The 27,311-nt window shown below is 39.6% G+C and overlaps 1 protein-coding gene across 2 annotated transcripts; it reads left to right on the top strand.

Annotated features, from left to right (window-relative positions):
• Window positions 1-586: 586 nt before the first annotated feature.
• On the top strand, window positions 587-25,799 carry LOC136124351 (kynurenine/alpha-aminoadipate aminotransferase, mitochondrial-like). 2 transcript variants are annotated; one of them, XM_065879005.1, is made up of 14 exons: window positions 587-657; window positions 913-920; window positions 1,223-1,391; window positions 2,561-2,693; window positions 5,901-5,975; window positions 11,175-11,384; window positions 11,954-12,019; window positions 13,255-13,337; window positions 13,765-13,861; window positions 15,118-15,179; window positions 15,448-15,512; window positions 16,811-16,917; window positions 24,757-24,858; window positions 25,758-25,799. In XM_065879005.1, exons 1-14 carry the CDS (start codon window positions 587-589, stop codon window positions 25,797-25,799), a joined length of 1,290 nt encoding a protein of 429 aa, XP_065735077.1. The 2 variants fall into 2 exon arrangements, with proteins under 2 accessions (XP_065735077.1, XP_065735078.1); XM_065879006.1 differs by lacking the exon at window positions 913-920 and having other exon boundaries at window positions 587-653.
• The last annotated feature ends 1,512 nt before the right edge of the window (window positions 25,800-27,311 follow it).

Below are 27,311 nucleotides of genomic sequence, written 5' to 3'. Positions count from 1 at the left end.
AGGAGTGTCTGAGATTCCCTGATTTCATCCTGCCCACAGCCCTGTGAGCAAACTGATGCCCAGAAAGATTAAGTAGCTTGTGCAAAACACCCAGTGGTAAATCATTAAATGCGGCCTCCCGCACTGCCTGCGCCAACAAAGAGAGCAGGCTGCAGGCGCGTGGTCAGGACCCCAGCAGGACAGGCGGTCACGGGCGGGAGGGGCTAAAGGCATACGAGGGCGGGGGCGGGGTGGAGGGGCGTGTCAGGGGCGTGGCCGGAATCGAGGGGCGGGGCGGGCGGGGCTGGGATGGAGGGGCGCGGCAGGGGGAGGTACCAAAGGGAGTGGGGCGGGAGGGGCACGCATCCTAACCTGCCAGTGGACTTTGCCAGTCCTGCTACGCGCCAGGCCGGATCCTAACCAGGCTCTCGCGCAGCCAACAGCCGGGCCTTCGGCGGCTTCTCCTGGCTCCGCGCGCCAGACCACACGCGGGGGACAGCAGAGGTGGCCTTTCCAGGGCAGGGATTAGGGGGCAGGATTGACACGGATCCTTGGTTTTCCCAGGCTTCAACCACATAAGGCGGGGCTTGCCGCTTGGAATCCGAGAATGAATTACACACGGTTCATCACGGCTGCGAGCGTGGCCAGAAAGCCTTCCGCCCTTCGAGTCATGGGTGAGTCCGGGCCCTGCTCTCCCACTGGAGGGGGCGGTCCCCGCAGAGCTGCTCCGGGCGGCCTGTGCCCGGCTCTGCGCAGACCTGGCACAGAAGGCGCGCTGGAACGGGCACGAGTGTGGGCCATCAGCAGTAGAGAGAGGGCAGGCCGCTGTGGACACGTCCTGCTTCGGCTCCAGAGGGCTCTTCCGGGCACAGGAGTCGGGGTTCGGCTCAGCGTGCGGGCGAGTGCGGAGTGGGGAGGGCGGGTTCGCCAGAGACAGAGGGGTGCGCGCGGAGCCGGGCACGGACGGGCCGAGTGGAAGCCCGTCTTCTGTTACTGTGACCCTTGGCTTGTCCGCCTGATCACTCCGCCTTCTTAGATGCACGTGTCTATTCCTTAGTTCCTCCACCGGTGAGGTCGGCCCACAAAAAAAGGCATCTTCTGTGTTTCTTTCGGACTAGCATTCTATCACTAGAAATCGTTACACTTTAAAGTTTTACTGACTTTAATGCAGCATGCTGAACCATCTCTGTTTAGGAAGGTCTTCACTGAAAGTGTTTCTTCTCCTCCTCCTTACTTGTTGTAGCTGAGATATTGGGCAAGTCATCGAAATCTGTCCTCTCCCTGGCGACTGGAGCACCAAACCCCAACACGTTCCCTTTCAAGTCTGCGGTTATCACCATAGACAACGGAGAGACCATCCAATTTGATGAAGAGATGATGAAGAGAGCACTGCAGTATTCTCAGAGTGCTGGGTACTGATCAGTAGATAATGTAACCTTGTTGGTTCATTTTCATGAGCAATATTCTACAGCCCGCTGATAGAGTGACGTGTGCGTTTTTTAACTGGGTATTCAGCAGTGAGGAAGGTTTGGGGAAGAGCTTTAGAAGAAAAAATAATTGCAGCAATGATACTGAATGCCTAAGAGGCCAGGGACTGTTCTCAACCTTATACGACTAGGAGAGGGAGAGGTTTTAGGAAGGTGGTTCCATTTGATCTGAGACTGGGAAAAGAAAGAGAATATAGCTTGGTGAAGAAGCAGGGTAGGAGAAAGGAGGAAAAGGATGACCCAGCAAGCAGCCAGTTTAGGTCCCGGAGAAATTTTTTTTTTTTTTTTTTTTTTTTGTGGTACGCGGGCCTCTCACCGCTGTGGCCTCTCCCGCCGCGGAGCACAGGCTCTGGACGCGCAGGGTCAGCAGCCATGGCTCACGGGCCTAGCCGCTCCGCGGCACGTAGGATCTTCCCGGACCGGGGCACGAACCCGTGTCCCCTGCATTGGCAGGCGGACTCTCAACCACTGCGCCACCAGGGAAGCCCCTGGGGAAATTTTTTAATGATTATGTTCCCTTTCTAAACAGGCAGCTATGTAAACATGTTGCCCACAGTTCAGATGTGTTTAATTTCATAAAGGCAAACTGGAACACATATTCAAGGCTTTCCTGAGCTGGTCTTCTTCCAGTGATAAAGGGTAACTTGCAGAGTGTCTATGAATTATACTTTATCAAAGCCTGTTTGCTCTGTGATTGAAGAATAATGCATGTTGGGTGCATAAAAATTGTATTGTATATAATGTATACCTAGGCTTTTCTTTCCGTGATGCAAAGAACTTACTGAACCTGCACTTCTAGGTATCCTACAGAAATCTCCCTAAGGGAAACAAAAAATTACGCAGTGAGTGCTCTAATGTAAAAGAAAGAGTACAGGCTTTGGAATGAGAAAGCTCTTTTAATCACCAACTGATTAACTTATGTGGATTTCTTAATCTCTAAGTCTGTTGCCTTGTCTTTTAAGTAAAGATATTAATATTGGCAAAAAGCATTTGAGGACCTTTAAACTGCCTGCTATAAAGCCACCATTTAGTTCCTGTCTACTATTATTATGATTTTCACTACTGTCAATTTTTACATGCATTTTATGCTTTAGACTCCCAGAGCTGTTATCCTGGCTAAAACAGTTTCAAGTAAAATTGCATAATCCTCCCACCATCCATTATCCAGCCAGCCAAGGACAAATGGACATGTGTGTCACATGTGGCAGCCAAGAAGGTCTCTGTAAGGTAAGATTGGAAGGAAGGGCACCCGCGGGAAGAATCAAATACTACGTTCACCCATACAGCCATCTCTCCCTTAGCCACAGAGCATCATGTTTTGTGGCCTACAAAGTCTTCCTTGTCTTCACCTAGAATCATAAATGGAACGTAAAGACATTCACCAACCTGATTTCTCTCTCTTTCTTTTTTTCACATCTTTATTGGAGTATAATTGCTTTACAATGTTGTGTTAGTTTCTGCTGTACAACAGTCAATCAGCCATATGCATACATACATCCCCATATCCCCTCCCTCGTGCATCTCCCTCCCACCCTCCCTATCCCACCCCTCTAGGTGGTCACAAAGCACGGGGCTGATCTCCCTGTGCTATGCAGCAGCTTCCTACTAGCTATTTATTTTACATTTGGTAGTGTGTATATGTCCATAACACTTTCTCACCTCGTCCCAGCTTCCCCTTCCCCACTCTGGGTCTTCAAGTCTGTTCTCTACATCTGCATCTTTATTCCTGCCCTGCCACTAGGTTCATCAGTACCGGTTTTTTTAGATTCCATATATATGCATTAGCATACGGTATTTATTTTTCTCTTTCTGACTTACTTCATTCTATATGACAGACTCTAGGTCCACCCACCTCACTACAAATAACTCAATTTTGTTCCTCTTTATGGCTGAGTAATATTCCATTGTATATATGTGCCACATCTTCTTCATTCATTCCTCTGTCGATGGACATTTAGGTTGCTTCCATATTCTGGCTATTGTAAACAGTGCTGCAGTGAACATTGTGGTACATGTTCCTTTTTGAATTACAGTTTTCTCAGGATATATTCCCAGTAGTGGGATTGCTGGGTCGTATGGTAGTTCTATTTGTAGTTTTTTAAGGAACCTCCATACTGTTCTCCACAGTGACTGTATCAATTTACATTCCCACCAACAGTGCAAGAGGGTTCCCTTTTCTCCACACCCTCTCTGATGTTTATTGTTTGTAGATTTTTTGATGATGGCCATTCTGAATGGTGTGAGGTGATAACTCATTGTGGTTTTGATTTGCATTTCTCTAATGATAAGTGACGTTGAGCATCTCTTCATGTGCTTCTTGGCCATCTGTATGTGTTCTTTGGGAAAATGTCTATTTAGGTCTTCTGCCCATTTCTGGATTGTTTGTCTTTTTGATATTGAGCTGCATGAGCTGCTTGTATATTTTGGAGATTAATCCTTTGTCAGTTGCTTCATTTACAACCTGATTTCCCTTAAACAGAGATCCCATCATGATTGACCCGGAGCTCTGAGTCATTAGGACAAGATTCCCGTTCAGGGAGAACTCAACCCCTACCTGCAGCTTAGTGAGCGCTGCTTACTTTCATCTGACTCAGAGATTCAGGCTAAATTTCAGTTTTGCTTGTGGCTATAACATTTCAGTGTATGACTTTTAAATTCTTTGAGGGTGTATCCTGATACTCCTGAGATGAAACGTCATTCCTTTGTGTGTCTGCTGGTGTTATCATCTGTGCCGGCTGCCTCTTGTACCCTGACTCCCTCTTGGCTGTGCTTCTCCACATCTACGTATATGTCTGTGTCTGTGGCTGACTTCTCCTCTGGGTTACTTTCTCTCTCTCCTTCTCTCTGTCTCTCTCTCTCTCTCTCTGCCTCTCTCCTGGGTTCCAGGAACTCCACAGAGGTAACCACCACTGGGAGGTCCCCAGATAAAGAGACTGCATATAAGGTTCTCAGTTTCATCTATTTTTTTCTTTTCTTTTTCTTGAATAATTAGTCCTGAATAAGGAAGCTCTACATTCAGTCCTCACATCTAGATGAAAGTATGACTCTTGTTTATCTCAAACCAGAGTAGCTTTCTTGCTCTTCTTTCTTATGTAAGTGTGAATGTTATAATCCAGTTAGTTTTAATGAATTTCAATTAAAGTATTTTTACAGAATAAGGTATTAAAGTAAGACTTTATAATTTTCCTCCCACTTCTTGGACTGAATTAGGAAAAATAAAAGGATTAGCTGCTGTTTGATTTTTTTTCTTGAAGAGAACCATTTGTGATGCTCCAGACTAGTAGGACAAAAAAGTTCTTTTCAGTGAAATTCTTTTCTTAGGAAGGGACATTATGTGCATTTTTTTCCCCAGAAAGATGCAGAAGAAAGTTTCTTCTTTGTCTGTTGCAACATCAGTCATATCAAAGAGGAAGAGAGCATAGATGGCCAAATGCATCAGTAACTCACTGGCTTATAGCCATGCTTGTTCCAGAGGCCTCCTGGGAATCCAGTTTAATATTTCTCTCACTTTGTTCTCCAGGATGGATATTATTTTAGGTGTCCGTGTCTCAGATAATAAACAGCCTTCCCTCCTCATTTAGGATATATGACTTTCTCATGTCCCAATGTATGTGATGAGGTTTTCATCTGATCCATGGATAATAATACGCAAGCCACCCAGTGATTTGTTTGGTCCTAGGAGGTCCTGTAAATCCTGAATCAATTAGAAACTTGTCAGAGGATGACACTGTCATAAAATGCAAAAAGCTCATAAGGAAAAGTAAATGGAATATCCTAGACCAAATCAGGAAACAAAAGTCCAATCTTCTGTCCCAATGTATAATGGCCATGCTGTTTATCAAGAGCTCTAGGTTGTTAAAATAATAGAGAGGAGAGGCGTGACCTGGGGACTGTGAAACATCACAGGGCAGGAAAGAATGATTCTGTGACTCATATAAGATTTAGTCAGAATGGTGGACTAGTATCTCCGGGAGGGTAAAAACCATGCCTTTAGGATCATCATTTATCTCCATCCTTTACACAGGCCTGGCTTATAGCAAATATTTTAAAATTTTTCAGAAAAGGAATAAAAGGAATAAATACATTTTAGGAGCCAAAGCAGTTATGTTTTTTTTTTCCAACCTAGAACGGAGATTTGCAAACTGTGGCTTGAGAGCCAAGCCAGTCCTTGTCTGATTCTGTAAATAAAGTTTTATTGGAACTCAGCCACACCATCGGCTGACGTATTGTCTACAGCTTTCTCACCATAGAGGCAGAGATGAGTAGTTGCAATGGAGACACCAGGGCTCACATCCCATCTGGCAAGTTACAGAAAACTTGCCAACTCCTTCTCTAGAATCCTAGTGAACCCAAACTAAAAAAAAAAGGGGGGGGGAGGTGTTTTCTAAGACTGGAAACCAGACTAACGAAGCCAACCTATGCTTCTTTTGTTAGGTATTTGAGATGATCGTTAATCCTGGAGATAATATCCTCGTAAATGAACCTATTTATTCAGGAACAATTCATGCTGTGAGTACACGTCTACAAAAGGCAACTCTCTTTCTTGTAACAAATAAGAAACTACTGCACCTTGAGAATTCTCTGTCCACTGAAACATAAAATAGCATCTTCTTAAACAGGAGAATCATTAATATATGCAAAATATGTGAAATGTTCCCTCTGCTTTATACATTTCTCCTTACAAGGTCTAAATGTAGAGGTGCTAAAATTGGGTCTTGCAAAATCATGTCCAGATTTGTTAATATTCCACCTGAAATGTGACTTAATTTACACAGACATGTTTTCACTACCACCTATATGACCACATGCGTAAGGATGGCCATATGTCAGTGTAGGATAACTGTACAGTAACATGGTACGATCAGGACTTTCCTCTCCAGTGTTAATTAACGGGACTCTAATATCCAGAATGAGGAATCGCATCACCTGCTCTGCTGTGCCCTGGTCAGAACACACCACTGTCGGGGGCACAATACTTTTGGGTCAATGTGAATACAGACTGGAGCACAGTCGGAGAAAAGTGACCAGAGTGAACAAAGAAATGGAAATAATACCATAGGTTGAATTGTTTTAGGAACTATGCTCTTTTCCGTAGAGAGAGAAGACTCCACAGGGGCATGAGAATTGTCCTCAAGTACATTAAAGCTAGCCATGTGACAGAGGAGTTAGATTTGTCTGTGCATGTTCTCAGGTTCATAGAACTTGAACCAAAGGGTGGAAACTACAGGGAAACAGTTTCAACTCAATGTAACAACTGTCTATCCATCAGCCTTACCAGTTCTCTGAGGAGTAAAGCACTGGCCATCACTGCAGGGGCTCAGAGTAACTCTCAATGGCCACCTGACATAAATGCTAGCAAAGTAATTCTAGCTTAGAGTAGGGGATTTAATGAGATGACCGCTATGCTCTACTGAATCTAACTTCATGGATTATCTTTTTTTTAATTTAATATTATCTTTGTGAAAAATGAATATATATAGAAAGCAATTAGCTAGTCTTGATGAAAGGCATATTCCCTCAACACTCCCAAGTAGGGGTAAAAATATATTATAAACATTGCTTTTCTAATGAACAATCTGAAAAGGAAATTAAGAAAATTCCATTTGTAATAGCATCCAATAGAATAAAATATCTGGGAATAAATCTAACAAAATGGGTGAAAGACTTCCTCATTAAAAACTAAAAAACATTGCTGAAAGAAATTAAAGAAGATGCCAATAAACCAAAAGGCATCACCTTCTCCTGGGTTGGAAGACTTAATACCGTTCAGCTGTCAATACTACCACAGCAATTTACAGATTCCATGCAATCCCTACCAAAATTCCAATAGCCTTTTTTACAGAAATATAAAAGCCAATCCTCAAATTCATTTGGGATTGGAAAGGGTCCAAATAGGCAAACCAATCTTGAAAAAGTGCAAAGTTAGAAGATTCTCAGTTCCCAATTTCAAAACTAACTGCCTTAATCTGCAGTAATCAAAACCGGCTGGTACTGGCATTAAGGATAGATACATATCCCAATGGGATAGAATTGAGAGTTCAGAAATAAACCATACAGCTGTGACCAACTGATTTTGACAAGGGTACCAAAACCATTCAACAGGAAAAAAAAAAAAGTCTCTTCAACAAATTTTGCTGGGATAACTGTATTTCCACGTGCAAAAGAAAGAAATTGGACCCTCACCTCATGCCATATAAAGATGTAACTCAAAATGGATCAAACATTTAAATTAAGAGCTAAAACTATAAACTCTTAGAAGAAAACATAAGGCAAATCTTCTTGACCTTGGATTTGGCACTATTCTTAGATATAACAACAAAATACAAGCAACAACAAAAATATAAACTGGACTTCATCAAAAATTAAACTCTTTCGAGCGTCAAAGGACATTATGAAGAAAGTGAAAAAACAGCCTACAGAGTGGGAGAAAATACATGCAAATCATATATATGGTAAGAGTTCAATATCCAGAGTATATAAAGACCTCCTACAATTAAAATACAAAGAAATTAATTTAAAAATAGACAAGGGGGGCTTCCCTGGTGGTGCAGTGGTTGAGAGTCTGCCTGCCGATGCAGGGGACGCGGGTTTGTGCCCCTGTCCGGGAAGATCCCACATGCCGCGGAGCGGCTGGGCCCGTGAGCCATGGCCACTGAGCCTGCGCGTCCGGAGCCTGTGCTCCGCAACGGGAGAGGCCCACGTACCGCCAAAAATAATAATAATAATAAAAAGAGACAAAGGACTTGAATAGACATTTCTGCAAAGAAGATATATAAATGGCCAGTAAGTATATGAAAAGATGGTCAACATCACTAGTCATTAGAGAAATGAAAGTGAAAACCATAGTGAGATACTACTTCACACCTACTAGCATGACTATTATTTTTTTAATGGAATATAGCAAGTAATGGTGAATATGTAGAGAAATTGGAACCGCAGTACATTGCTGGTGGAAATGTAAAATGGTGCAGCCCCTGTGGAAAACAGTTTATCAGTGCCTCAAAAAATTAAACATAGAATTACTGCGGACACACAAATTCCACTCCTAGTATATACCCAAAAAGATTTGAAAACTGGGGCTCAAACAGAAACATAAACGTTCATAGCAGCATTATTCACAACAGCCAAAACATGGAGCAGCCCAGGTGTACATCAATGCATGAATAAAATGTGGTCCATTCACACAATGGAATATTATTCAGCCAGAAGAAGGAAGGAAGTTCTGACACCTGCTACAACATGGATAAACCTTGAAAGCACTATGTCAAGTGAAAGAAGCCAGACACAAAAGGACACATATTGTATGATTCCACTTGTACAAAATATCTGAAAAAGGCAAACTCATAAAGACGGAAAGTTGCTTAGTGGTTACCAGGGGCTGAGGGAGGGGGAAGTGGGGAGTTATTGCTTAATGATACAGGGTGTCTGTTTGGAGTGATGAAAAGATTTTGGAAATTAATAGTGACGATGGATGCACACACTGTGAATGTAATTAATGCCACTGAGTCGCACACTTTAAAATGGCAAATTTTTGTTATTTACATATTTTGCCGTAATTTTAAAAACTAAAATAAAGTAATTACCTTTTCTTAGCGACTGGATACTAATTGTTAATTATTTTCCTAAACTCCTAAGTCATAAGATTACACAATGCCTATAAATATAAAATTTTTGTCTATGTAAACAGCACACATACACACACGTTTTCACACACCCAAACAGAGACCAACGCTAGGCTGTGAAGGAATATGCCGACGGTTCATGTGTGTTTATCTCATGGTCCAAGATTGACTTCTTTTATTGCATGTTTATGTGATTTCTAAGTCTAAGACCTTTTAAATTTACCATAAGTGGGGTCTGGATTATTCTCAGTGCATAATTCTACATTTGACTGCTAAGAAAACTGTTTGCTTATCCTTTGAAAATATTTTTTCTGAGAACTTCACTCAGTTACTGCTATTTTTTTAATTTTTATTGAAATATATTGTATTTGATTTACAATGTTGTGTTCATTTCAGATGTAAACCAAAGTGATTCAGTTATACATATATATGTATAACTTTCAGATTCTTTTCCATTATAGGTTATTACAAGACACTGAGTATAGTTCCCTGTGCTATACAATAGGTTCTTGTTGGTTACCTATTTTATATATAGTAGTGTGTATATGTCAGTCCCTAACTCCTAATTTATCCCTCCACTCCTCTTTCCTTTTGTAGCCAGAAGTTTTTCTATGTCTGTGTGTGTCTATTTGTTTTGTAAATAGGTTCATTTGTATCATTTTATTAGATTCCATATATAGGCAATATTATATGATATTTGTATTTCTCCATCTGACTTACTTCACTTACTATGATAATCTCTAGATCCATCCATGTTGCAGAAAATGGCATTATTTCAATCTTTTTATGGCTAATATTCCATTGTGTATATATGTGTGTGTATGTGTGTGTGTATATATATATGTATATACATACATACATATACATACCACATCTTTATCCATTCATCTGTCAATGGACACTTAGGTTGCTTCCATGTCTTGGCTATTGTAAATGCTGCTGCAATGAACATTGGGGTGCATGTGTCTTTTAGAAGTATGGTTTTCTCCAGATATATGACCAGGAAGGGGACTGCTGGATCACAAGGTGAACCTCCCTACTGTTCTCCATAGTGGCTGCACCAATTTACATTCCCACCAACAGTGTAGGAGAGTTCCCTTTCCTCCACACCCTCTCCAGCATTTATTATTTGTACACTTTTTGATGATGGCCATTCTGACCAGTGTGAGGTGGTACATCATTGCAGTTTTCATTTGCATTTCTCTAATAATTAGTAACATTCAGCATCTTTTCATGTGCCTGTTGGCCATCCGCATGTCTTCTTTGGAGAAACGTCTATTTAGATCTTCTGCCCAATTTTGGAGTGGGTTGTTTGGTTTTTTTTTGATACTGAGCTGTCCGTATATTTTGGAAATTAATCCCTTTTCGGTTCCATTGTTTGCAAATAGCTTCTCCATTCTGTAGGTTGTCTTTCCATTCGTTGATGATTTCCTTTGCTTGTTACTTATTAAGTTCCGATTCTCTTCTTTATGTTTGTCCACAGACATAAAACATAAAAACACAAACCTTTCATAAAACAATGTCTATAAACAAGGCCACTACTTGTGACTTCAGCCTTTGCAATCGGTACAGTATACTATCCACATGCCTTGGTGAGCCACTGCCCTGACGCTCCTTGGTTCCCCAGCACCACCCTGGCTCCCCTGGTCCCTCTCCTAAGACCAACCTGAACACCCCATAGTACAGAGCCAATGCTGGCATGGTAGGGGGCCTCCAGGACCCCATTCCAGCCTGCTCTGTATCTGATGTGTCCATGCTACACCACCTGTCCAATATTTTGAATATCACCTCTGCTTATAACTATTTTATGTATTAGCACCATAGATGCTTTATAAGATTAATTTACTTTGTCAAAAAACATTCCTTAATAAACACCTATTTTATGAACCAGTTCTAACCATAATTATAAAGATAACGCACTGTGGGCGTAGAGCTGAGTGCAGGTTTGTGTTTAAGGGTATAAATGGTAACAGCTTTTTGTTTAAGGGTATAAATGGTAACATTCTCCTTAGTGTAAGAACCAGTGACACTGATATTTTGTATCAAGTCTGAGTCTCTGGTTTTCTTTTCTCTTTGTACTGGACAGCTGCAACCCCTGGGCTGCAACATGATTAATGTTTCCAGTGATGAGCACGGGATTATTCCAGACTCCCTCAGAGAAATACTCTCCAAATGGAAACCAGAAGATTCAAAGAACCCCAAGAAAAACACCCCCAAATTTCTTTATACTGTCCCAAATGGCAACAACCCTGCTGGGAACTCATTAACAACTAACCGCAAAAAGGAAATCTATGAGGTATTTTCAAAGAATGTGTTCCGTGGCTGTGTTCTTGTTTTGTTCTGACCCTTTAGAAGAGCGCTCTGCAAGTTCCTTCTCATTGCCCCTTGCTCTCAAGGAAGATGATTTTTAATAAAAGGAAGTCATCTATGCCAGGGTCGCCATGAATTTAAATTCAAGAAACTATTACACTCTTGTTGACTATGAGATTTTTCTTTCCCTTTAATTGATATTTTCATTGAAGGAAATGTTACTCTTGGTGTGATGTTAAACTCTACGAGGCTATATAATAATTGGCCCCAAGTTTGATTTTCATAATTTTATGTTTGTACTTTCAACCTGTCCCTTCCCTTTCCTTCTTCTTGTCATTCCAGGTTACAAAGACATTCCTTTAACATAGGAGGCAGGCTCCTTTTGTAAACTCTCCTCTAGGTAGCTGAACACGATGCCTAAGATTTTCACTATAAACACTGTTCTAAAATCGCATGTTAAGCTACACAGAATCAAGTACAAAGAACTATGATTCCAAGTGATTTTCATCTTCGAGCGCTCTGAAAAAATAAACATGCTCCTTTAACCTTTTTTAGCTCGCAAGAAAATACGACTTCCTCATCATAGAAGACGATCCTTACTATTTTATGCAGTTCAACAAGGTAAGTGCAGTGTCAACTCAGCCCACAATCAGTAGACAAGTGGCTGTAAATTACTGTGCTGATGTGAGTTTAGCCGGGCTGCCGAGCATTTTCATCTCTGGTATTACTGCTCTTTCCAGAAATTCCTTTCCTTTAGAATAACGGCTGGCTCTCTGTGCCAGGCACGTGGAGGGACGAGTGAGTCAAGGGTGAGGGTCGTCTGGACTCCAAATCCAGGTCGTGGCTCCTTAGACATCGTGCCAGGGTTACGGAGTGGGTGTCTCCTTGGGTGTCAACCTCAGTCTCTCGGGGGTGGCTGACGGGTGGAGGACTTGGGAGGCGTGTCCAGGCGGAAGGAGGAGGACGGCCGCGCTCGGTCATGAGGCGGTGGTGGGAAGAGCAGGGGCGTTCCTAGCACCATGCTGCCCACTCGCCATCCCTGTCACTTAGGGTCGGGGACTTTCCTGCAGAATCATGGGCTTTTAGATCCTTTCCCACTATATATGTACACCACTGTCCACGAGCATGGTTTCCTAGGAGACAACAGTAGTGGTACAGACTCCCAATGCCCAATTCCACAAAATCCAACACTGTATTTGCTCTCAGGGCTGCGCAGAACAAACACATGCACTCCGTCCCCACTCTATATCTACGGAGAAGAAACAGAACTCTTGGCTTTTTATCTAGTTTGCCTGAATACCATGTCTGCCTGCCGCCCACCTTCAACACGACCATGGCCCCCTTTCTTGTTGGCATTTACGTTTGAAGCAAATATGGAAGTTTCAGCATTGCAGACCGACTACACTGCTCGTCTTCCCTTGCACCTTGTGTTTCTAGTTGGTCTAAGGCTCAGCATCTCTTCCTAAACAGCCCTGAATGCTGACGGCCCTCTTCGCTTTGGTCTTTTCCAAACTAGTTTTTCTTGAATCCTTCCTCGAAATCTGTTCATCCTGGATCTCAAGCCTTGGGACAAGGAGGTCCTGTGTGAGTTTCCTCTAAACTCACGGGAGTGGCAGCGTGAGCAAGTGAGAGGACATGTGTGTGGGTTTGGCAGAAAAGCCGTGAAGATCGGCAGATACGAATAGAAGAACGTGCATCTCTGGTTCTTACTCCATTTCAAAGGCTGAGATGAAGACAAGGAAAAGGATGTTTGTCCTACTGTTCTCCAAATCCATTCCTCCCCAGTCTCTGCACAAAGTAGGGATACGGTCTCTAACAGACTTCCCAAACCAACAGTATTTTTCTTCCATTTCAAGCCCTGGGCACCGACTTTTCTCTCCATGGACGTTGATGGGCGTGTCATCCGAGCTGACTCTTTTTCCAAAGTCCTGTCCTCTGGGTAAGGCCCTGGCTGTGCCTGCAGGCTGCATCTAAAGGTGACAGAGGCTGCACCTCAGCAAACAGTTCTCATTTAAGATACCTGTATTCCCGTTTGATTTTATCTATTAATACCAGGCTTTTCTCCCAATCCTTCCGAGTGGTCAAAGATACTTGGCCATTAAGCTATAGCTTAGTGGGGACTGGTCAGGTTTTTGGTTGCATATACGAAACAGCACATTTAGAAATACCTGGTCAGATATGCATTCTATTTTAACTGTACAATTTAATTTAAATGTGTATTTTAAATAAGAAGTTGTTTTATTAGAATGTGTTAACTGTCTAGGTCCATTTGTCCCTAGGTCGCAACTTTCTTCCCCATGAAATCACTAACATGGTATTACTTGTTAATGCAGTGTTGGTACAGTGCCTTTTCTCTCTTTGTGCAGGTTGCGAATAGGGTTTATAACTGGTCCAAAGCCCTTGATCGAGAGAATTGTTTTACACACAGAAGTTTCAACAATGCACACCAGCACTTTCACTCAGGTAGGAATTTTTTGAATCAGATCATAAAATAAAACAGATGTTGGCAAATATGACTGAGTGAACATGGCAGAGAGAGAAATCACTGATTGCACCTCTAGATCCGCATGGACTGAATTAGGAGACCATGCACAGCAGATGTTTGCTCTAAATAGCACAAGAGATTGGAATGGACCTGGTGCTGTTTCACAGTGTAGACCAAACTCCTTGAAGGTCAGAGATCTTCTTATTCAGCTGTGTCCTGGAATCTAGCCCAGGAATTCCGTAAAAACTGCGTTGGACTCAAGAGAGCGGAAGAGGTTTGGTGAAGTAACACACTGTTAGCTTCGTTGTCCTGGAATCTGAGAGCAAGGGTTCAAACCCGTGTGGTGGCCCGATGTCTGCCTTCACTGCCCATGTGCTAAGCTCCCTACAAACAGCGGCTGGAATGTATTTTAACTAAAATACAGTAAAATTATTTTTGGAGAATGTATAAATTTCTTTACAAGCTTTGAGAAATTACTTGTATAAATATCTTTACAAGCTTTGAGAAATTACTGGACCCATCCCTGAGGCAACCTTGAGAATCAGACCTTAAGGACAGAACTGCTACCTAAGAACGCAAAAGGGGTAGTTTATGTAGAATGGACATTTCTTTGACATTATACATTCCACAAAGTGCAGATATCCCGTGTTTTATCAAGTTGGGGGCTTTTTCTATATTTTCTGTATCTGTTATCAACCAAATTTCACTATCCATTTAGAACATTTAGGACTTTCATTCTGGATACAAAAATCTCTGAATATATTGTATAACTTCATATATAGACTGTATGTGTTTTATATTTAGAGGCCATCCAGGGCGGCAGCTATTGGATGGATCTGGGGCTGGACCTTCTGACCTAAGTCCAGGCTCTGTGATGAGCAGTGACTGCAGGAAAGTTAACTTCACCTTGTGCCTCATTCTCTTTATCAGTGGAGTGGAAATAATGACCTGCCTAATAAGGGTATTACAAAGATCAACGTAGCTGAAATATATTCATATGGTACAGCAGTTTCCAGCACATAGCAAGGACCATATACATATTTGTTATTTTTGCTATTATTGTTGTCATTGTTATTAATCAACGTTGTTATAAGTTGCTGACCCTATAAGGCTTCGTGCAGGTTGTTGCATCTTCTTAGGGTCGTTTGCACATAATCAAGAGTGATTTGCTGTTATGTTTGGCAAAAAAACACATTTTAGAGGATGAACCTTATAACTGTCTCATCCCTTTTAGCTGCTGGTATCACAGCTTCTACACCAATGGGGAGAAGAAGGCTTCCTGGCTCATGTAGAGAGGTACTGTATTTTAGGTTCCATACTTTATATAGAAATGGACTTTGCTCTATTAATTTTCACTTTTGAATTATTCCAAAATAATGGAAAGCCCACAATGGTAAAAATGTTTACCATCAGACAGGTCAAATAAATACGCTCTATTTCCTCATCAAGAATTCAACATTTTCATCAAGATAGAAAATAGATTCTTACAGAATGGACTCCAGAGCCTTTTAATTTCTGCAATCAATGTACTAAACACATCCTTTGCATTGTTTTCTTCTTCTAGGGTTATTGATTTCTATAGGAAGCAGAGGGATGCATTACTGGCAGCTGCAGACAAGTGGTTAAGTGGTGAGTGGAACTTACATCCTGTCCTGGGATGAACAGTAGCCCTTATATGAGTGAGTGATACTCACCACAGAGTATTGTTAATAACCCTGGGGAAGGAAACAGGGTCCAGGAGTATTCTTGTCAAGAAAATGTTACCCTATGAATGATCTCTGAAGTAAGAGCACAAACCCTGGCATGATTCTACGCATTTCTACTATAACTGACTGCTGCAAAGTAACTGTGGTTTGAAGAAAAACAACCAATTAGTCTAACAATCAACCAGCAATAACCTACTTAAAGTTAAATAATACCTGTAGTCAAACGGTTTTCAAAATTTTGCTCCAAATAGAAGAGGGATTGTGAAATCAACAACATACTCCTTTACTGACTCTATAAAGACAAAACAGTACAATCTAAGGCAGGTTTCTCATTACAGACAATTTGCCTTTTAATCATTAACCTCATTTATCTAATATTTTCTATTGCTAATTTGATTTCAGAATGGTTTAGATTTAATTTTCTATTAAGGAAGAAAGTAAAATGAATTGCATGGCATTAATTACACCACTAAAAATGCCTTTGGCAAGAATAACAGTAAATACAAAGTATTCACTTCTTATTTCCCTCATATCTTTTTCCCTACGCAGTCCTGGTAAAAACACAATTACTATCTTTTTGATAAGAGTACTATTCTACCACTTCCTATAGTGAAGTTGAAAAAAAGGCTTTAATCAACATCAAGGTTTTTTTTTTTAAAAGGTAATAATCAAAATCAAAATAATTATTCTTCCTTCTTGGTTTCTCTATCCTTATGTTCAATGAAGCATAAAGCCTACCAATGAGCAGAATTTCTTAATTTTATGTACTCCTTTCATAATTAACTACATTCTGATAAAAACTTCAATTCATTAGACATGAACAATTACATAAATGATAGGATTTATTGAAACACTAGAAGCCTCTAGAAAGAGTTGAGGAAACTGCTCCTAAAACTGAAAGAGCCATGTTCGGCTTAGGGGCAATTCTAAGGAAGGGTGGTGGGCATGGCACTGGATTTCCCGCACTGCCCTGAGACCCACTAAAATCATAAATAAACACACGAGTCTCCTCTCTCCCTTTCAAACCCTCACCTTACTTTTTAAAATAAAACCCAGAGCATCAGTTTTCAGAACTCATAAAACTATATTTTTAAAAATGCTATCACTGAAGGAACTTTTTTGGAAACACTAGTTTATAGTTACTGCAATTTGTCATTTCAGCGATATAGTTGACATCATCAAAAATGGTCTCGGGAAATATTTCGTCTCTTTTGTTTGTAGGTTTGGCAGAATGGCAAGTTCCTACTGCTGGAATGTTTTTATGGGTTAAAATTAAGGGCCTTCATGATGTAAGAAAACTGATTGAAGAGAAAGCCTTTAAGAAAGAGGTAAAACAGGAAGAAAAGCTACATTTTTTCTTTAAAGTAATATCTTAATAAAATGGCAAGAGATATCTATCGTTGCCCACCAACCCAAGGCATAATGTTTGTCTATCAGATACATTAACTCCTTACTAAGAACATAATAGATTTTGGGTTACAAAATTAGTCCCCTGGTCTAAACCAGGGGAAATACAGTCGTTCAGCTCAGCTACTGATTAGCTTAGTGGCTAAGAGCACACTCTCTGGAGGCACGTCCTTGGGTGTGAATCCCAGCTCCAGCCCTGCCCTTATATGTGGCGTTGGGTAAAATGCAGACAATAAGAACCTCTCCCTCTTAGGGTTGCTATGATGATGAAAGCAATAAATATGGATAAAGTACTTAGACCAATACCTGGCACATAGTAAATGCTTGATGAGTATTAGCCAGTAATATTTTTTATTATTTTAAAAAAATTTTTATTGGAGTATAGTTGATTTACAATGTTGTGTTAGTTTCAGGTGTACAGCAAAGAGATTCAGTTATACATATATCCACTCTTTTTTAGATTCTTTTCCCATATAGGCCATTACACAGTATGGAGTAGAGTTCCCTGTGCTATACAGTAGGGCCTTATTAGTTATCTGTTTTATATATAGTAGTTGTATATGTCAATCCCAAACTCCCAATTTAACCCTCCTCCCCTTACCCACTGGTAACCATAAGCCATTAGTATTAAAATAAAAGGATTTTTTTCCTGATTAGGAAAGTAAAGCATACTCATGGTAACATGATTCTTCATTGAAGCATACTGAAAATTTTTTAAATAGCCCATAATTTTACCACCCAAATTTTATGACCATTTGTGAAATATTTTCTTGAACAGCTTGTATATATCTAGTAGTTTGTCTATGAAATTGTTTTTTTATGAAAGTATAATGCTTTACAATATTACATTAGTTTCAGGTGTACAACATAGTGATTCAATATTTTTAACAATTAGACTCCACTAAAAGTTATTATAAAAAATTGGTTATATTCCCTGTGCTGTACAATATATCATTTGATCTTCTTTATTTTATACATAATAGTTTATACCTCTTAATCTTCTACCCCTGTCGTGCCCTTCCCCCTTCCCTCTTCCCACTGGTAAGCACCAGTTTGTCTCTATTATGTGTGTCTCTTTCTTTTTGTTTATTCATTTTATTTTTTTAGATTCTGCATATAAGTGCATGTTTGTCTTTCTCTGACTTATTTCACTAAGCATAATACCCTCCAAGTCCATCCATGTTGTCACAAATGGCATTATTTCATTCATTTTATAACTTTGTGTATCATATCACTATATATATATATATATATATATATATATATATATCTCACATATTCTTTATCCATTCATCTGTTGATGGGCACTTAGGTTGTTTCCATGTCTTGGCAATTACAAATAATGCTGAAATGAACACTGGGGTGCATGTATCTTTTTTTTTTTTTTTTTCTGGTACGCGGCCTCTCACTGTTGTGGCCTCTTCCGTTGCGGAGCACAGGCTCCGAACGCGCAGGCTCAGCGGCCGTGGCTCACGGGCCTAGCCGCTCCGCGGCATGTGGGATCTTCCCAGACCAGGGCACGAACCCGTGTCCCCTACATTGGCAGGCGGACTCTCAACCACTGCGCCACCAGGGAAGCCCCAAGCATGTATCTTTTTTAATTAGTGTTTCCATTTTCTTTGGACATATACCCACAAGTGGAATTGCTGGGTCATATGGTAGTTCTATTTTTCGTTTTTTGAGGAACCTCCATACTATGTTCCATAATGCTTCACCAATTTACATTCCCACCAACAGTTTACAAGGGTTCCCTTTTCTCTGCATCCTCGCCATCATTTGTTATTTGTTGTCCATTTGCTGGTTGCTATTTTAATAAGCGTGACGTGATATCTCATTGTGGTTTTGATTTGCATTGATGATTAATGGTTAATGATTGGCATTAATCTGATGATTAATGACGTAGAGCATCTTTTCATGTGCTTTTTAGCCATCTGTATGTCTTCTCTGGAAAAACATACATTCAGGTTTGTGCCCATTTTTTAATCGGGTGGTTTGTTTGTTTGATATGGCTGTGCAATTATTCTACAGGATTAAAATTACACAGAAAAGTTTATATCCTGCTTTTTTCACTTAAAATTAGCCCACAAGGATTTCTAATTTTTTTTCTCCTTTTATACTTAAATCATGTCTACTTAGATTTCATTCAGAGGCACTAATTAAGCTGAGACATCTAAATATGCTTCTGTGTAGCTTTCCAATTTAGCAAATCAATCAACCATTCTCCATTAATTAATGCCTTTATCATGTTCGTCACTCTTTTGTAAACACCAAGATCTGTTTCTAGTATCACTTTTGTCTTGAGGCAGTGAGTACAAAGAACAGATCATGTTGTTTTTGGCAAACTCCTGTGCTAGAGCATAAGAGACAGTCTAGAGGTCAGAGCTGAGAACTGGCTGCCTGGACTGGTGAGCCAATCCATTCCCCTGGGAAAGTCGCTCATTCCCTGTAATCATCATACTTGACCGCAGGACTCATGCTTTATTAATTGTTTTAATGTTAATAACAGCACATAGAAAGCGCTTAATAAATACTTAAATGACTTAACTCATATAAGTGCATTTTAGTACAATAAATCAATTTTATTACATTTTCTTTGCTTTGTTATCACTGCCATTATTATTCACAATATTTGATAAGTGGCTATTTGTTTGTATCCCTGAGCTAGGAGATAAGGATACAGGCTTCATATTTTATTATAGTTTTTTCAGTTCCTTTTATTTATTCCATATACCCTGTTGCATGGACCTTCAACTTTTCTAAATAATCTCTATCTTTAACACAACTCTCTTAACCCAGATTTTGGTCAACTTGCAAGATTATTACCACTCCCTCCTTCTCCACAGAAACTTGCTTCTGGCACATCCCTAAACTGTTCCCCAATGTTGGTAGAAATGACAGTTTTCATTTCATTGTTAATCAGGAAAAAAAAAAAAAAAAACCTCATCTTCAGCCTTGAAATTTTCTCCCCAGAATGCCCCCAAATCATTTCATTCCCAGCTCACCTAACCTCAACAACCAGGGGCCAGATTTACACCATGAAAAAACAAGCAGTTTCTTAAATTCTGAATGTCATGATTTTACTAGACAACAATCTCAAAGACTTAACACAATCCAGTCACAACCCAGTTCTGACTCACGCACAGTTTTCAAAGATGTGGTCTACAGGCTCCTCTGCTCCCGCCGTGAGTCAGAGACCCAGGTTCCTGCCACCTTCTTGCTCTGAGTTTTTCAACACACGGATCCATGATGACCGCAGCATTGAGGGCATGGTGGGTCACACAGGGAGACATTCAGGGCCAGGCGGAGAAGCAGCACCACAACTTCCCCTCTCCTGGCTAGGATTCAATCACGCAGCCACAGGCATCTAGAAAGAGGCTGCGGACAGTGTGTTTTCATGCACAGGAAGCAGGAGACACATGCTCTGGGGCAGCGAGCTGTTGGCCACAGAAGTCACCAAGAAGAGCAGGTGTCCCACCGTTTTAACACCATTACCTATCATTTTTATTCCTTCACTCTATGTATTAAGTGTTTCCACCTCTATGAGTGACCAATTTTCTTTGCACCTCGGGGACACTACACTCTGTATCTTCTCCCTGACAGACTCTTCCCCTACTTTTTGCTTGGCCTATGCCTACTTATCTTTCAACTCCAGGCTGAAAGGTCACCCCCAAATTTGATAACTCTAAAAGGGTATTTAGCACTGATTGATTTGCAGATGTTGAAAAATCCTTGCACCCCTGAGATAAATCCGACTTGATCATGGTGTATGATCTTTTTGATGTGTTATTGGATTCGATTTGCTAGTATTTTGTTGATCTTTGCATCTATGTTCATTAGTTATATTGGCCTGTAATTTTCTTTTCTTGTGGCGTCTTTGTCTGATTTTGGTAGTAGGGTGATAGTGGCCTCATAGAATGAGTTTGGAACCATCCCTTTCTCTGCAATTTTTTGGAAGAGTTTCAGAAGGATAGGTGTTAACTCTTCTCTAAATGTTTGATAGAATTTACCTGTGAAGCCATCTGGTCCTGGACTTTTGCTTGTTGGGAGTTTCTAACTCACTGGTTCAATTTCAGTGCTGGTAACTGCTCTGTGCATATTTTCTCTTTCTTCCTGATTCAGGTTTGGGAGGTTGTACCTTTCTCAGAATCTGGCCATTTCTTCTAGGTTGTCCATTTTATTAGTATATACTTGCTTGTAGTAGTCCCTTATGGTCCTTTATATTTCTGTGGTGTTGGTTGTAACTTCTTTTCATTTCTGACTCTACTGAGTTGGGCCATCTCCCTTTTTTTCTTTTTTCTTTCTTTTTTTTTTTTTTTTTATGGTACGTGGGCCTCTCACCGTTGTGGCCTCTCCCGCTGTGGAGAACAGGCTCCAGACGCACAGGCTCCAGACGCACAGGCTCAGCGACCATGGCTCACGAGCCCAGCCGCTCCACGGCATGTGGGATCTTCCCGAACTGGGGCACGAACCCGTGTCCCCTGCATCGGCAGGTGGACTCTCAACCACTGTGCCACCAGGGAAGCCCTCCCTTTTTTTCTTGATGAGTCTGCCTCAAGGTTTATCAATTTTGTTTATCTTTCCAAAGAACCAGCTTTTAGTTTCATTGCTCTTTTCTACTGTCTTCTTAGTCTCTATTTATTTCTGCTCTGATCTTTATGACTTCTTTTCTTCTACTAACTATGGGTTTGGTTTGTTCTTCTTTCTCTAGTTGCTTTAGGTGTAAGGTTAGGTTGTTTATTTGGAATTTTTGTTGTTTCCTGAGGTATGATTGTATTGATATAAACTTCCCTCTTGGAACTGCTTTTGCTGCATCCCATAGGTTTTAGATACTTGTGTTTTCATTTTCATTTACCTCTAGGTATTTTTGATTTTCTCTTTAATTTCTTCAGTGATCTATTGGTTATTTAGTAGCATATTGTTTAGCCTCCACATGTTTGTGTTTTTTGAGTTTTTTTCAATATCCACAAATCAATCCGTGTGATATACCACATTAACAAATTGAAGAATAAAAACCATATGATCATTTCAATAGAGGCAAGAAAAGCTTCTGATAAAATGCAACATTCATTTATGATAAAAACTCTCCAGAAAGTGGGTATAGAGGGAACACACCTTAACATAATAAAGGCTGTATATGAAAAACCCACAGCTAACATCATACTCAATGGTGAAAATCTGAAAGGATTTCTTCTAAGGTGAGGAACAAGACAAGGATGCCCCACTCGCCACTTTTATTCAACAAAGTCTTGGAAGACCTAGACACAGCAATCAGAGAAGAAAAAGAAATAGAAGGAATCGAAAGTGGAAAAGAAGAAGTAAAACTGTCACTGTTTGCAGATGAGATGATGCTATACATAGAAAATCCTAAAGATACTACCAGAAAACTACTAGAGCTCATCGATGAATTTGGTAAAGTTGCAGGATACAAAATAAGTACACAGAAATTTGTTGCATTTCTATACACTAACAACAAAAGAGCAAAAAGAGAAATTAAGGAAAAAATCCCATTTACCATCACATCTAAAAGAATAAAATACCTAGGAATAAACCTACCTAAAAAGGCAGAAGACCTGTACTTGGAAAACTGTAAGATGCTGATGAAAGAAATTGAAGACAACACAAACAGATGGAAAGATAGAGTATGTTCTTGGATTGGAAGAATCAATATTGTCAAAATGCCTTTACTCTCCAAGGCCAACTACAGGTTCAATGCAATCCCTGTATCAAATTACCAATGGCATTTTTCACAGAACTAAAATAATTTTAACATGTGTATGGAAACACAAAAGACCCCTAACAGCCAAAGCAGTCTTGAGAAAGAAGAATGGAGCTGGACGAGTCACATTCCCCGACTTCAGACTATACTACAAAGTTGTAGTAATCAAAACAGTATGGTACTGGAACAAAAACAGAAATATAGACCACTGGAACAGGAGAGAAAGCCCAGAAATAAACCCATGCACCTATGGCAAATTAATTTACAACAAAGGAAGCAAGAAAATACAGTGGAGAAACGACAGTCTCTTCAGTAAGTGTTGCTGGGAGAACTGCACAGGTACATGTAAAAGAATGAAATTAGAACATTCTCTAACACCATAAACAAAAATAAATTGAAAATAGCTTACAGACCTAAATGTAAGGCTGGATAATACAAAACTACAGCAAAACAGGAAGAACACTCCTTGACATAAATCACAGCAATATCTTTTTCATTCTGTCTCCTAGATTAATGGAAATAAAAACAAAAATAAATAAATGGGACCTACTTAAAAGCTTTTGCACAGCAAAGGAAAGCATAAAAAAACAAAAAGGCAACCTACAGAATGGGAACAAATATTTGCAAATGATGCGATTGACAAGAGATTAATTTCCAAAGTGCACAAACAGCTCATACAGCGCAATATCAAAAAAGAAAACAACCCAATCCAAAATTGGGCAGAAGACCTAAAAAGACATTTCTCCAAAGAATACATACAGATGGCCAACAGGCACGTGAAAAGATGCTCAATATCACTAATTATTAGAGAAATGCAAATCGAAACTACAATGAAGTATCACTTCATACTGGTCAGAATGCCCATCATCAAAATGTCTACAAATAATAAAGGATGGAGAGGGTGTGGAGAAAATAGGACCCTCCTACGCTGTTGGTGGGAATGTACAATGGTGCAGCCACTATGGAGAAAAGTATGGAGGTTCAAAAGGAAACTAAAAGTAGAGTTACCATATGATCCAGTTATCCCACTCCTGGGAATATATATGGAGAAAAGTATAATTCAAAAAGATACATGCACCCCAATGTTCATCGCAGCACTATTTACAATAGCCAGGACATGGAAGCAACTTAAATGTCCATCAACAGAGGAACAGATAAAGAAGATGTGGTACATATATACAATGGAATATTACTCAGCCAGAATTACTCAGAATGAAATAATGCCATTTGCAGCAACATGGATCAACCTAGAGATGATCATACTAAGTAAGTCAGACAGAGAAAGACAGATATCATATGATATCACTTACGTGGAATCTAAAAAAATGATACAAATGAATTTATTTACAAAATGGAAATACACCCACAAACATAGAAAGCAAACTTATGGTTACCAAACGGGAAAGTGGGGAAGGGATAAATTAGGGGTTTGGGATTAACATACATACACTATTATGTATACAACAGATAACCAACAAGGACCTACTATATAGCACAGGGAACTATACTCAGTATTTTATAATAACCTATAAGGGAAAAGAATATGAAAAAGAATAGATCGATAGATATACATATACATATACACATATGTATAACTGAATCACTATGCTGTATACCTGAAACTAACACAACATTGTAAATCAACTATAGTTTAACTTAAAAAAAATGAAATATTTTTAAAAATGATATTTCATTGGATTTATTTTACTTTTCTAGTTATGTTAAACATTTATTCATGTTTATTACCATTTCTATTTCTTGAATAAGCTGTCCTTGTCCATTTTAAAGTTTTTCCTGTTTCTGTGCATTCTTTATAATATATTGAGAAGAGGTAGAATTGCTGTATTTATGTAAACACTGGTTTCTATGCTTTTAGTTTTATTATATGACATGCAGTAATTTTATATAAATTGATTTTTCTCTTGTGATTTCTTTCATTGCTTTTTAAGTTTAAAAGTCATCCTCCACTCTGAGATTAGATTCACCTATATTTTCTTTTAGTTTTCTTTAATGGTATATCACCTGTTTCCATAAACTCTCTTAGATATTCATGCTTCCTGGATATCATTTCTACCTTGATAGTTCAGCTCCTTGCCCCTACTTCAGAGCATCCTTCTCTTTAGCTTCTCCAGAGCAGATGGACATGGTGAGTACAATATTCTCTTTAGAGTAGAAGTAGATATCCACTTATTTTTTGTGTTCATTTTGTGAGTTACAACATTATTTGATAGCTTCTTGGGTTTCTGCAAAATGGGTATTGGTTGGAAAGTCACAAACTACCATTCAGAGAAGTTGCCAGGCTTCTATAGACAAATGATGCAACCAAGTTGGAGTCGAATAGATTTCAGACCTGCTCAACAGTGTTGGCAGATTATCAACAAGTCACAAAGAGAACCTCTTTCGCTCCTTCTTGGAATTAACATGAGCCATAGTACATATTCATGAAGCCATCCATCTCTATCTCTGGTGGAAGGGTCAAATAGAATAATATGAATGACTGGAGTTAAGTAATTGCTTAATCACAAAGTCCAGCTTTAACCAGGATTACAGGAAACCAAGAAGAAAGTTCCTAAGAACTGTGTGTCGGGAACCCACAGAAGAGCCATAAACTGAAGAGTCCAGGAAGTGTAAGAAGAGTGTATACTTATCCTTGGAGATGGGCTGTCTCCGGCTGTGTTCTTGATTGACTTCCTTTCTCATGTCATTAAATATGCTTTTCATAAGTTATATATGCATAGAGCCGGACAACTGAAACTATACAGAAGGCATGTGCAGGTGAGAGAGTATATGAAAAAAATAATTCGTGTTCTGGGAGAAGATGATGATCTTGAGGGGATAAGGATTTGAAATATTTCCTGGGCCTCTGATGTGCTTCCGTCTACGTATATTAGTGGACATGACGGCCTCTGACCCAGATAAAACTGAGGTTAATCCTGACTTTTCACTGTCTGATCTCAACCTAAGATGGATACTCTTTGTTTAAATTTCTCAAGTTTCCTAAACAGCATCCTAATTTTATTAATTCTTCTCTCTGCTCGCTTTTAGGCCTTCCAGGGATTAGCCCAATTTATAAAGGAATCTTTATGAAGAAATCGAACTCTTCATAGCACTCAGTTTTCAGATAAATTATTTCTATGTTTTAGCAGGAAGAAATGATTGTTGGTGTCAGACTTACAGATTGGGTTTCACCAAACATGTCATATCTGTAGTAATTTAACTAGACAACTTTTAAAGTGCCCTTGAATGCATCAGATTGCCAAAATATATTTATAATCCACATATACATGTTGATAAATTTTCAACCCCCCAAAAGTACTTTTATCCTGGATTTTATTGTAAAGATTTTTATAGTTGCTTTATCATTTCCCATAAATTTTCTTTGAAAATAACATTTTTACAGTAAATTATTTGTAAGCAAACAATCATGTTCAAAACAGTATATAATGTGAACTTTTCCTATTTTGAAGAAAATGTAATGAGAGCTTGTTGCAAAAATTGTTAGTATTTGACTGTTATACATAATTTTTAGTAAGAGTATCACAGATATTATGTTATGGCATAGAAATTCATTTAAAATAAAATTCTGAATCTAAACATACATAAAGGTGTGCCTATTAATTCTAAGTAAGGAGGAGAGATTAAGGACTGAGAAAAAGGTACTACATTGTATTTTTATGAAACTACACAACTTTCAAAAGCACGTTCTTATCAGTTACGTTATTTCAATCTACTAGACTCCTTTGAGGTACTTAGGATATACTTGTAATGATTTTCTTTCTCACCTTTAAGATCTTTATTTTCCCCATCTGATTATTAAATATATGCTCACTTAATTTTTTTCAAACAACCCAGTAAGTATAAGGAATAAAGTAAAAGCCACTGGGTGTCTCACCCCCAACGTTCATATCCATCCTTTTAGATGTTTTCTATGCATGTACATGTAATATATACAAGAATGGGATCTCATTAGCACAGTATCATAAACACCCTGTATCCATTTTCTATTGCTGTAGCACAGTTTACCAGCATTCCAAGACCCAGTCCTTGTAAAGTTATGTGGTCCTCTGAGGAATTAGGAAGTTTACCTCTTTATCATTCCCACCATCCTTGTGTATATAAACATCTCCATCATGGTTATTATTTTCCCAGCATCTGAATGCCATGTTATACCTCTGGCAGCTAAAGTTCTTGAACAAAAATCTTACCTTAAAGCTCAAATCCAATTGGCTGGCTCCAAGCCTGGATCCCCTTTCTAGGACAAGGGGTGGTGGTCCTTTGGGAGACTGGAGACACGCAGGCAGCAGAGGACAGCTGAGATGGGGGAGCTGACGAGCCTGTGAAGTGGGATAAGAGAGAAGAAAGTGCAAATTAATTCGTAAAAGTAAAACCGGCCTTCCATGTATTTTATTCAGTAGTTTCCAACAAGAGCCAAACTGCTCAGCCTGGGCTATACACAGGAGGGCCTAGTTTTTCTTATTAAGTCCCCAACATAGGGGAGTTGATGTACAGCCCCCTTTCAAGCCGGGAAACATGCCCTCTAACGACAGTCTATGGGAATCTGCTTCTTCATAGGAAAATAGCAAGGCAGAGACAGGACGC

This window comes from Phocoena phocoena, chromosome 6, assembly GCF_963924675.1.
Source record: "Phocoena phocoena chromosome 6, mPhoPho1.1, whole genome shotgun sequence".
Classification (NCBI taxonomy): domain Eukaryota; kingdom Metazoa; phylum Chordata; class Mammalia; order Artiodactyla; family Phocoenidae; genus Phocoena; species Phocoena phocoena.
This window is presented reverse-complemented; position numbering and strand designations above follow the sequence as displayed.